The sequence below is a fragment of the Prinia subflava genome (genome assembly GCF_021018805.1).
Source record: "Prinia subflava isolate CZ2003 ecotype Zambia chromosome W unlocalized genomic scaffold, Cam_Psub_1.2 scaffold_2cwr_NEW, whole genome shotgun sequence".
Taxonomy (NCBI): domain Eukaryota; kingdom Metazoa; phylum Chordata; class Aves; order Passeriformes; family Cisticolidae; genus Prinia; species Prinia subflava.
Window position 1 is genome coordinate 2,561,055 of NW_026960607.1, and position 13,009 is coordinate 2,574,063.

At 40.3% G+C, this 13,009-nt stretch overlaps 1 protein-coding gene across 1 annotated transcript; it reads right to left on the reverse strand.

The window, feature by feature from the left end:
• Positions 1-1,343: 1,343 nt before the first annotated feature.
• Positions 1,344-12,684, reverse strand: LOC134564944 (uncharacterized). The gene is given in 10 exon segments (XM_063424256.1): positions 1,344-5,559; positions 6,654-6,750; positions 6,848-6,936; positions 7,486-7,630; positions 8,491-8,513; positions 9,760-9,872; positions 9,875-9,989; positions 10,171-10,257; positions 11,955-11,973; positions 11,975-12,684. Coding segments are annotated over 10 exon segments (1,647 nt in total). The 5' UTR covers positions 12,559-12,684; the 3' UTR covers positions 1,344-5,184.
• Between the last annotated feature and the right edge of the window lie 325 nt (positions 12,685-13,009).

Below are 13,009 nucleotides of genomic sequence, written 5' to 3' on the forward strand. Positions count from 1 at the left end.
CTGCCACACAATTTTATGATGATGACCAAGATAGTGGTATAAGTTATTCTATAGATAATAAGCAAAATACACATTAAGGACAACTCTGAATCCCATTTCTTTGAATTAGCACTGGTGTTCATACAAGATCATTGACTGTCCTCCTTCCAGCCATGACAGGGTTAATTTTTACAGTAGTCAGGAGGAGGCATGCCTAAGACCTAGAGGTTATTCTGTACCTCACATCATTTCAGGGAACAGGGCAAGGGCTCCCTTCTGGGGCAGCATAGTACAGCCAAGGGAGTGGGCAAGTATCTTGTAGTTGGAGGTTTCTGTGTGAACCCTATAAAGCCTGAATGCTGAGCTGTAAGGCACTTGGACAACAATGCTTGAAAAGCAGCCCTAGGACTGTAGCAAACCCCCATACCCACACTTTATACTTTCAAAGTAGTATGTAGCAGTCTATTTGCTTTATCAGTCTATAATGGTGTCTTTTCACTCAGAGACAAAGTATCTGCATAGAAGTTTATCAAACTCATGAAATAACAGAAATTAACAGAAGACAGGTTGAAAATATGTAAACTTCAGAAACTTTTTATAGTTTCTGATTAACCCTAACTCATTAAGATTTTTTTTTTTTGTCACTGTAGTAGAAAAACATTTTCTGCAACTTTCTGGCAATGAATTTTACAGGTGCCTAATCTGACTCTAAAATTGTTAATTTTCTTTTGCTTTTGTTAAAGTGAGACCAACCTCCACTCGTGATACTCTCTGCCACTATCAGCTCACTCAGCCTTTATCTTCCAGTGATTTGAATTAACATTTCTCTCCTACACATGCAGAACATGACAAGAATATCTAGAGATAACAGCAGAAAAAATCTTAAGAGAAAACTGAAATACAATAAGTTTTAAGAGATGAACATCAAGAACGAAAAGACTAACCATAAAGAGAATTTTCACTACCTTTCTTACTATAATGCAAACAGAAAAGTAGTATTATTATTTTTATAAATACTAGAAACTATTTTTCAGCACATTTAATAAAGGAATGCACTGCCACAGAAAAAAATGAGGCCAAGAACTGAACACAAATGAAATTAGGTCAACATTTCCTGAATCAAGAATAGTTTCTCTATTATGTTACAGTAAGTACATTAGGTAAGTATTGCATAAATTCAAATTTAATTTTTTTCTTGCAGAATTAGAGGTATTTTGTGGATTATTGATTTTTCTAGTTGCCAGTGAAAACTTCTGAAGGAATATTAAATATTCTGCATTTTGATTTAATACTTGCCAGTTGACACATCTAATACAGAATTAATTTCTTTTAAGTCTAGCATCAGCTTTTGCTGAAGCATGAACAGTAAACAAAATAGAGCTTTATTCAGAAACAGTACTACTGTCTGTGTATTCCAATAATTAAAGCACGGTTATCTCTTGGGTCCAACAAAATGGCAAGCAAAGTAGCAAAGATGGTCTTTTTATCCTTATTTTGTATCAATATTCAGACTAAAAATTCCATGAGTCCTAAATCATTAATACATATAGTAGTAAGTACTGTTTACCTTTTTTATTGTCATTACTGCCCTGGTTTGAAAGCAAAATCAGTGAGAGACCAAGTCAGAAATACAATTTAATAGTAGAGAGAGAAGAATAAAAAAGTAAAATAGAATAAAATAAAAGCAATAGCACAAAACCCCCTGGCAAAGTCAGAATACAACCTGATACCCTGTTAGTTAGGGTGGTGGTAGCAGTCCAGATGAAGCAGTCTTGTCGAAGCAGTGATCCTGTAGAAAGATCGGGTAGCTCTTGTCCTCTGGGAATCCAGTGGGTAAAGCCTACTGTGCTGTCCCAAATCCCAGATTATATCCAGGTGGGAATGCTTGGCTCCTTCCCCCCTGGGCGGAGCATCTCACAATGGGATGATGTAATTTTATGAGTCATGCAGTGGGTCCTTGATTGCCCATTAAACAGAGAGAGCTCCTGGAGGGAGTTCCTGATGAGTCATGGGCAAGGCCTTGATGGCCCATTAACAGAAGATAGTCTGGAGGGAGTGGGCAAGAGAAACACCACCTCACCTAGTTTTAACAGCTCATTAAGATGGTGATAGAATACATACTTTGGGCACATCTTACATTGTAACCTAGGACAATTACACACAGATTTTAAAAGAAATTTTTTGTGTTTTAAAAGCTAGGGTCTCCAAAAGCTTTCAATAAAACATCAAATTAATCTGTCCAAGTATTCCTAAACTGTTGCCAAAAAGAACTGAAATTTAGTTCTGATGTGTCACCATGAGATTTCCTAGTTTTCTGAGCATTCATATTAAAGTAGTTCTCACTTTTCTCACGCTCTGCTCATGTAAACAAGAGATTGTTCTTGTAAATACTGCCATTGTTTCTGCATTCTTCTCCAGGAGAGGAGAGGGTTGAAGGGCAGTCCTTTTGGCCAATTGTCCTGGGGTGACAGGACATTTTCATGCTTTGTATCCCAAATCGTTTCTGTTCCCATGTTCTCAGTTTGTTTTGTCTATAGCCGAGCCCCTCCCCCAGCTGCTTGCTTTTGGCTTGCTTGCTGCTAGCTTAGGCTCGCTTTGCTGGCTTTGCTCTCTTGCTTTCTGCTTTTTTTGCTTGCTTTTTGCCATTTTTCTGCTTTTGTTTTTCCCCTTCTTTCCTTCCTCCCCTTCCCTGAAGACATCGGACCTGCTTCGGGCCCCGATTCGGGAACGTCAAGGGAAAACCCCCCGGAGTCTGCACCTGAGAGAAGCTTTGGCGCCCTCCCCAGCAGACTGCTCACCCTCTCTTGGACTGGTGAAAACATTTGTTGTCATCTCGGACTGTTTTTCTTGTGTTGGGGAGTGGTTTTTTGTTGTTTCTTAATAAACAAGTTTTTTCCACTTTTCCTCTGAGGAAATTCCTCCCGAACCCGGTGGTGGGGGAGGGAGTTGTGGAGATTTTCCCCTAATTTGTCCTAAACCAGGACACCAATGTGGATGAGGGGTGGGGATTCCACCCTCCAATCCATGGTCACCATTCTAAAAGTATATAATAGGATGAAACAAACAAAGGGCAGCTTTGCTGCACTTGCTCTTTCTCTCAATTTCCAAGTGTCCATGTGGTCTTTTCAGCATGGCAAACAGCAACAGTGATGTTTTGTTTTTCTGAAGGCAGTACTTCAGAAATGTAGCTGACACCCTTCTGCAGTGTATAACAAGAACACTGATACATGATGCTTCCATTTCAAAAGCACAAGAGAAATTACTGAAATTACATTCAAACTTACACCTTCAACATACATTAAACACATCACAGAAAAGTAAACAGCCAAGGGGAGATAAGCAACACAACTTTTAGTAACACCTTCAATATCCTTTATTTTTGTTGTGGCTCTCCTCCCTCCCTGCCTGTGAGGTGAATGCTCCTGGATGTTCTCTTACCCATTTAAGTCGAAGTGCTGCTGTACACCGACAGCAATTTACTGCCTCCTGCCACTGAAGCTTTACCCAACTCACTTTCTGAGACACCTCTGTTCCCCATCCCCCAAACATCCCCCAGAAGGTTTACATTCTTGAAGATGCAGCATCTATGGCTATGCTTTGGTCTTGAGCTGGACAGGACATTTTTGGTTGCTTCTTTAGTTTGTGACTATACTATAAAAATCACTTCATTGCCTTGGACTGCTCAAGCAGTTACATTTCCAACACAGCACTAACTCAATTAGCAAGAAGTGGGGAGAAGAACAGCTGTAAAACCACAAGTATCCCCACCTTTTAATGTGTTAAGTAGCATTTATTTAATTCCAGCTTATTTTCCTTTTCAGTCTCTCTTCACATCTGATTTTCTTCTACCAGACATGTTGTCTTCAGCAACAGAAAAGTATTCTGATGCATGGCTGGTATCAGTAGAGACAGATGTTTGACTTAGCTCTTAAGTGTCAGAAGTGCTGTCTCAGCATTCCTCCTGTCTCGCTGCAAGCACAGAACCGCCTAAAGATGGATCACTGCATGTGCCAGGAACAGAACAAGCTGTGTTCTGAAACTGTACAGGCTCAGGTTTATCCTCCCTTCTAGGACACACACAGTTGTTTTCAGCAACAGTTTCTTCATATTTTACCTTTTTTTGTTGTTGTGTTGCTGTAGTGAGTTGAGTGGAAGATGCACTCTCATATTCAACAGGAAGGACTCCTGAACATAAAAGCTGACAGGGAGTCTTACCATCACCAAGCCTTTCTGCACTTCCAGCGTTTTTAGATGAGTTCACAAGCAAACATGAGCCTTTGCATTTTGGATGACTATAAAGAGAAGCAGGCTCTGCACACTCTGAAGATACAGGTTACCCTCAATTTAGAAGTGTTTTATCAGATTTCATCTTCTCCTTATCCATTTTTTCTGTTGTTTCCAGAAAAAAACATGGAAGAAGTCAGCAAATCACAGGTATTTCTGACAATGCCTCCAAATGAAAATACTGGTGAAGGCAATGGAAAGTTACTGTTGAAAGAAGATGCACAATTACTAGTGAGAAGGGGGGTGTTGGAGACACCATTAACCCCAGCTCCACTGTTGGTTTCTGAAGTACCACAAGCTACAGTTGTGCTGGATTCTGAAGTGTCAGGGTTTTGTTCCTCTAAGACACATGGTTTCTGTGTACCATATCCTGCAGGTTCCTTTGCACGAGGTGTTTTTTCCCCTCATGTGAGATAATGTTTTTTTTGTCGGCTTCTCAGATCGGTTAAAAAATGAGGATGATGGTAACACCTTACATGAATTGCTAACTTCTGATCCTGCAAACCAATCTCTTTCTGAATTGCTGGAGGGAAACAAAAGGTGTGGTTTCTCACTTTCTGCTGAGTCTAAATTAGGACTTGTTGAAGCATCACAAACTCTGGTTTTGGTTTCAGGACCATATTTATCCTGGTTATTGGTTTTATCCACCTTATCACATCTCCCTAAATAAAACTGAGGGAAAGCACATCTCTTCTCTTGCTTTTTAAAGGAAAATGTACCTCTATCTTTACTAAATCTTGGTAATGAGTTGTTAGATGCACTGAAAGTAAAAGGTACACCTGAAGGTCTCTCTGCTGAAACATCTATAGATTCCAAATTTTAAACAGTAACAGCCACTGTTGCTGCTGGCTTAAAGTCCCATGAAGTGCTAAAATTTGCGTTAATTTCATTGGAAACAGTACCTGCTGATGCCTGTCTTGGTCATTTTTCTTTATTTAACAAGTCTGGAGAGGATTCTGACAAGGCTGGAATGGATACTTCCTGGCCACTACCCTCATGAAATAATTTTAAGTCACCATTTGTTTCAGAAAAAATCGTATTTGTGGGTGGGATGCTATGAGCACTGCTTCCAGAAAAGTTCCTTTTGTCAAAGCCACCTCCTCTTTGCAAGGCTCCCATTTTTATTTTATCTGTGTTATTTGCTTTGGTGGGTGAAGATGTAAGAGAAGTTCCTGAGGAGTTATCATCGGAGGCCTCAGCAGTTACAAATTTATACTTTTTGTTTGCAGGGAAATTTTGAGTCTTAAACACATTGGTGAGCTTCTGAAGTTCCATGTAGTATTTGTAACGCAACTCCTATAATTACAGGAAAAAATAATAAAAACACATTATCTAACATAGCATTTGTCAATTCAGAGGTTATACAACTCACATATGGCTGAGACTGAAGAAAAGTTTTCCTGTATTCTAGAGAATTTATAATGTGTTTTTCCATTGGTACTGGAAGGCCACAGGACTCAGGTCATTACAGAAAAAAGTGCTTTAAAGACAATTGAACAAGATACACATAGAACTCTGATGACAAAGTAGGTTTTAAAAGAGAAGACTACAGGAAACCGTATTTCAAGTCACTATCAAAACAAAAAATAGATAAAAACACTAACTTAGATATCTAGCAACAAATTCTCAATCAAATTCTCATTAAAAATAGCCATCTGAAATTAAGTTAGATGGTGGGGGTTTTGTTCTTTTTTGTTATTATATGTAATTACATTCTTAATGGCAATAGAAAATAGGTTATTTTCCAAAATAATGCAGAAAAACATATAATTCTATATTTAATGGACCTAAGAAACTTTTTAATTCGATCATCTGCCACTGGTGTTCTCAGAACATGAGTAATGTGATTCACTGCCACAGCCATGCTTCACTAACTGTAACTGGAATCATTCTGTACAGAACAATACTCAGCCACCCTCATGGAGATGCTAGTAAGTAAAAAAAAAAAAAATTAAATATCTAGTTGTATAACTACATAATTCAAAATGAAACAAAAAAAGAGATTTAATTCAGTTTCATGTCAAATTATTATGTGGTCTTACAAGGTGGAGCTGTATTCTTTAGAAAACAGAATACAGTCAGATGTCTTCCTCTTTAAATAGACACCAGGGAAGTTTATTCAGATTAGAAAGCTAGAGATGTGACTCTAAAAGCTACACTAAATATAAAAGTAAGTATTTGCAGTCAGTAGTAAGATTAAGTTTCAGCTTTCTAAAGGCAAAAAAAAAGCACAGTACTGACAGCTTGAATATCTAGTCAGATTTCATTCTAGACCTTGAAGGGTAATTTTCTACTGAGGGAACTGAAAAAATATTTTAAAAGCTTATTTAGAAAGTTGCATCACAACAAATAGTAACTAAGCCATACTTACAACTGGTGTTCAGTCATACCTCATGGCTCATATCTTGAAATTCCAACATTTCTGATATTGACATAAAGCGAGTAAGGGTCCTGCTACCATCTGCTTCATCCTGTCCTGCTACAGGCTGAAAAATATTTTTTCAGCAGACATTATATTTCATTTTGATAAGCCAAAACAGACAAAATAGTACCATGCTGAAGACCACATAGCAAATAACTTAGAAGAAATGTCTTGGGTCTAATCTTCTGGTCCTGCCACTGCTTTAAGGTATCTTTGAATAGAGCTGAACTCTCATTTCCTTCATAAGGTAGCTCTATTAGAAAGAACACAAGGATAGTGAAGGACAATATATTAAATACCAAAAACACTGAAAGGTTGCTGTGTCCCTGAACAGATTCCATTTAGAACAAAAATACAGTGCCCTAAGTGAGACCCCAGCCCTTGTTGAATTTTCTGTGATATAAAGCGAGAAGCCTGTGTAATTTTTTAATGCTGGAAATGCCTGGCCTTACATAAAATGTAACACCTCCTCCTGGGAGGTAAAGGCACTTAATGTGAGCATAGCTGACATCAGCATGACACTACAACAAACACCCATCTAGCTCACAACACACTTCTGTCAGTGGCGCTATTGGTTGGCTATGAAAGTATGGGACTGCAGATTCCAAAAATAGAGCCTAGGAACTTCCTCGAAAAAGCACATTCATAAAACGAATTTAAAAACCCCTCATGAATTTATCACTCATTTAATTTGTTCAGATGCTTTCTTGCATGTTTGCCATGCAAATTGTTTATGAGCAATTGGTTCCACAAGTTCCAGGTTTCTACACTTCCCAGATCTTAAGTCCTTCTTCCTCAACTTGAACAATGCCTGCATCAGTAGGTGTTAACTCCAATGCTAAGATTTCACTAACCACAGACTTGATATCTGTCTTCTTTGGCATATACACTGGTGGCTTTTCCCAGTTGGATGCTATATTCATCACATCAAGCTGAGTTTTCATTCTGGAAAAGGAAAAAAACAACCAAAAATGAACCAACTTAAACATTTTTCTTCATGCTTATGTGCTAGCTAAATTAGACCTGCCTAATATATAAAAAAATATAAAGAAATCACTAGGAAAGAGGAAGAATCAGAAGAATTATGTCTACAATAAAATTTCAAGTTCTCTACATCTTTTTTTCTTAGAACTTGCTCATTTGAATTAGGTTTCATATTCAATGAAAACTGCAAGAAGTAGTGCTGGTAGGTCAGCAAAAAATTAGCCCCTCCACTTTCCTTAGAGTATATCACCTGAATCTAAATTAATACTCTTTCTTCAGAAGGCACTGCTAATGTTAGTCTGAAACACAATGTATTTTAAAGAACTTCATTTCCAATGTTCTTTCTTAAATACAGGTTAAAAGATTCTAAGAAATGTTATTAAGAACCTTTAGAAGACATTACAGGGTATGTGCACTACCAACACAAAAACAAAGACACGGCAGAATCTCCACACACTTTCTTACACTGAAAGGTTTCTGTAAAAGCTTCAAGCATGCTTCAGTGTTCCTGAGTTTAAATAAGATATCTGAAAATATCCAATCACCAAGTATTAATGGATTTCTGTATTTGCTTTTAATTAGGGGGATAATTCAAAAGCTTGGTTATCTCTAATCCTAGATAGCATGTCACTCAAATTCTTGACACATTTCCTAAAATTTGGAATATTTGGCATCCAAAAATCTGAAAGTATCTCCTAATTACTCAATACTATTTCATTTTAAATTGCTTATCTTATGATATCCAATATAGCTTTCTTTAGTTTTTAATCTTAAAAATCTAAAAGAAAACTACAGAACTATCAAAACATGAAAAAACATACCTTGTATTCAAGCCACAGGCAACCTATAAATAAAACAAGAATTTGTAAGATATGAGCATTTTTCCAACAATCAGGAAGTTATTGCTTTATCAAAACACTTGAGAGACTGAAGGCCCTGTCTCCATTTCACAGAACTGTAGAAAATAAAGCTGTTAACATTAAAAAAACAACCAACAAAAAAAAAAACCCAACAAATAAGTATATCTGTAATATTTTGTGATAAATACAAAAAGAACTCCTTAAGAGCCAAATGAAGGCATTCAAATCATGGCCCATATGGTCACCTGATCAGTTTCAGAAGTTGAGATACTTGTAAACATTCAAATGAAGGATTATTTGGTATTTCTTTGAGAGGAAAGCCTCTGCTATGTGCTCTCAATATGCTATTATACTATTAAAAAAGCTTTCTCCTAGTTTTAAATCAGGCAGATAATGGTGGTAAGAAGTGCAGTGCACTATGATCACATGAGACTTCCCAAAGAACATGTAATGAAAAGTAAAAAACCTGACTGGATTAGAGCTGATTCCCTATAAAAACCTGGTGATCTCACTGTACTGCATCTTTACACAACAAAATTGATGTACTGTTACAGAGGGCAGGCAGGGAGGTGCTAAGTTAAAAAGAAAACAAATAGCAGAACAAACAGCAGGAATGGGAGGAAAAAGATGAAGAAGGTAAGAAGGAACCAAAGGCGAAAGTGGAGGAAGAACACAAAGAACAGGTAGAATACAAAGTAAACCAGGAGACACAGAAGGAAGATGATGAAAATGGGATAGGGAATGCCAAGAAAAGAGAAGGAGGAACAACAGGAAGAAAAGGAGGAAGTTGAGAAATAGAGATGTAGCAGTGATTAGTGACATACTAATCACCGGAATCACAGTATTTCTTCCAAAAGTGGTAGTTGCTTTAACAAGTAAAAGTTAAATTTTCCTTTACAAGTTGTTACCAGACACTTTAGTCAAACTCTGTACTTTGTTAGGGTCCCATTTATCTGGAGGTACCAAAGGACCCATTGCAGAAATCAGCAATATGCTGTTTCTTAGAAAAGAAAACAGTAAAGAACCCCAAGAAGCTGCATATAAAGCTTTTTCAAACATTTCTAAAAATGAAAAACATTGTTATAACAAAGTATGAAGTGTTAAGTAATTTAAATCTGTGTTTTTCATTTGTTGACTGTTTTTCCTGAACTATTATAATCATGATGTACAATACAGCAGGCTCTATTTGAGTTCTTTATACAACTGATATCAAAAACAAAAGGCCATCACCTCCAGGAAACACTGAAGATCACACTCATGGACAAGCTTTTCACAATCCTTCAAAAAATTCTCAATGGTCTTCTTGTGAGTTTCTTTCATTTTCTTCCAAATCTGAAATTCTCTTTTTTACCTCTTTGATTTTCAACATCTTCTAGTAATTGCTGTTTTTTCATTTCTAGAGTCTTGAAAATTTCTCCAAATTTCAGCTCAGTTATCTCCACATCATTTTTCAGCATCATCTAGAAGCACAAGAACAGATGCAAATGACATAGCGATTTCCACACAGAGTCACTTCTCTAAGAAAGTTCAGAGCACATCTATGCCACAAGGAACACCTGTATGCTCTAGGCTGTGAATAAACTATAATGAGAAGAGAAACAAAGACCCACGCACACAGAATATCCAGCATTTGTAACTCACATGTGCATCATTTGGTCCTTTTGAGATCTCATTTACCAGCTTCTCATTGATTATCCTCATTTGTTTCAGAGTGCTAAAAAAGGTTAACTGCAAGACAATTGAAGCACTTATTACAACTTTATCTATTCCATTAAATAAATACATTTCAGTGCTTATCTATAATCAGAACAAGACAAACAAGGAGCTACTGAAGAGGGTCCAGTGGATGACCACAAGGATGGTCAGGGGTCTGAAGCATCTCTTTTATAAGGAGAGACTGCAGGAGCTGGGCCTGTTTAGTCTGGAGAAGGCTGATAGGAGATCTTATTGACGTATATAAATAACTCAAAGGCAAGTGCCAAAAGGAAGGTTCCCACTGAAAAGATAGGACAAGGAGCAGTGGCCATAAGAAGTTTTATTCAACATGAGGAAGAACTTTACATTGTGGGTGGAAGAGCACTGCAACAGGCTGCCTAAGGAGGTTGTGGAGTCTCCCTCTCTGGAGACATTCAAACTCCACCTGGTCACAATTCTGAGTCACCTGCTCCAGGTGACCCTACCTTGGCAGGGGTTGGGACTGGATGATCTCCAGAGGTTCCTTCCAACCCTATCAATTCTGTGATATTCTGAACAATATAGTAAAAAGCTTGTGATTCAAAACATCACTTAATAACATTTAATGCTTTCCTGGATCAGTACACAAACTTCCTTCTGCTGTTTCTCAAAGTAATGTTTTTAGGCTCACCTACAATGCATACTGATAGAATGACTACTTTATAGTTAAAACATTGTCTTCCCCAGGGTTTTTTTAACACTTCCCCTCACACACATCTATCATAATATCAGTTTTAATGGTGTTATTCCAGTTTGGCAAAAAATTGTATTAGTTTAAACTAATATTATCACTGAGTCTTCCCCCTTTATTTCTCTACAGTATCACTACATTACGTAGTAGTATGTCTAGTGCAAAGGCTCTTGTCCCCTGGTTTCCCAAGTGACATACAACTGGTGATGGGAAAGGCAGGAGGAAAATCAGTGTAAAAGCAACTTTTGTCTTAAAGAATAGTCAGTGCTGTATTTAAACTTGTATACTTGTACTTTTTTTCAATACTGCCCCGCAGTTGTTTCAATTATTGCACAACAGAACCGCCACCCTGCACTCAATTTGCACAGTGCATGAAAAGCTTATTTTACTCAAATAGTCCCTATTTTGTTAAAAATCACAACTTCTACAACCAGGCAACTAACCATGATGGCAGACAGTTGCCTTCTTATGCAGACTGTAAAGCATCTTGTTGGTATATCTATTATTACTCACCCAAACTATCTATCCCTAAATATGTAATTATCTGTGACCCAAATTACCTATCGCAGCTAGAGAGTCTATAAACAAACCATCTGTGGGTGGGTTTTTGAAGTTGTTAGATCTTCCTGAACTTGAAGAAACAACAACAAAACCAAACACCAACACCCCTCCCCACCAAATCAAACAAAAAAAAACCGACACCACCCCAAAACCAACTCTCCAGGTCCTTCGGCAAACTGGGTTCAGATATGTTGCTACTGTAATACCGCCTGGCCGCCTGTGTGCGTTGGATGCAGTCTGCGGCAGCCCAAAAAGGCTGTCCACAAACAACTCCTTACTGCCGCAAAGCAGCACAAGCCCTCTGCCTCTCTCCTGCCCACCACGCCGCGGTTTTCCCTGTGTTTCTGAGTAAAAAACAACCCGTGCCCGGTGTGATCTCCAGTGGACAGCCCGACCTCCCAGCCAGGCCCCTGGAGCGGAGGGAGAGCGCCGCGCTTACCTTTTCTTCCTGGTACATCGTCTATGAGGTTGACAGAGTGGAAAATGCCCTGATGCTCCTTGGAAACGCACTGCTCGCACCCCGCTTGCCGGCACATGCGGCAGTACAGCTGCACCAGCCGGTTCGGGTGTTTCTGGCAGCTTCCCCCCAACGCCTGCAGGGAGAGGAGGTCGGATCCCGGCTTCAGCCCCAGCGCCGCCTCCCCGGCCGTGGCGGCGCCGGCCGCGCCGGAGCGGTAGAGCTTGACCACCTCCGCCAGGGTGGTGTTGACGGGCAAGGCGGCGACGCCGCCGCGGGGCAGCAGGCACAGCTTCCTGCACAGAGGACACGGCACCCGGGCGCAGGACGAGGACGGGCCCGGGCCCGGACCCGGCCCCGGCGCCCCGCGGCCGAGACGGGCCTGCCCCGGACTCCGCCGAAGCTGCCGCAGGCGGGCGGCCTCGGCCTCGGCCAGGCACTCCAGCACGCAGCCCCAGCAGAAGTTGTGCGAGCACAGCGGCAGCGTCACCAGCTCCTCCAACAGCGACAGGCACACGGCGCACGTCAGGCTCGCCTCCATCGGCGGCGGCGAAGGGACGGCGCCCCGCTGCTCCACCACTTCCATCTCGACAGCACCGGGGGCCTGCGGCCAGGCTGCCACAGAACCCGGGAGCGCCACACTCCAACGCTGCTTCCAGCCGTTAACTTCCCAAGAAGTGAAAACCCAGCCCCGGGAGGCGGGGCGAGGAGAAGAGCGTTGGCGATAGGCGGAGGAGCGAGATTGACATCGCCCTTCTCCAATAAAAAAGGCAAAGGCAAGGGGGCGGAGCAGAGGATTTTGGGATTTGTTTTCTGCTGTGGCGCCCGCGCGCCCATTTTGTGACGTGCTCTGGGCGGAACTCCCACCTCACGTGCTGGGACGGGAGCTCGGGAAGAACTGGGAGCTTAGCGCGTTTGCAGTCGAGGGAAGTGTCGCCGTTCCTTTCTGCAGCTCTGCAGAGTTAAAACGAAGTGACTCCGCAGTGCAGAGGCACGGCTTTTGGGAGCTGCCTCCAGCTACAGTTGCAAAATCTGAA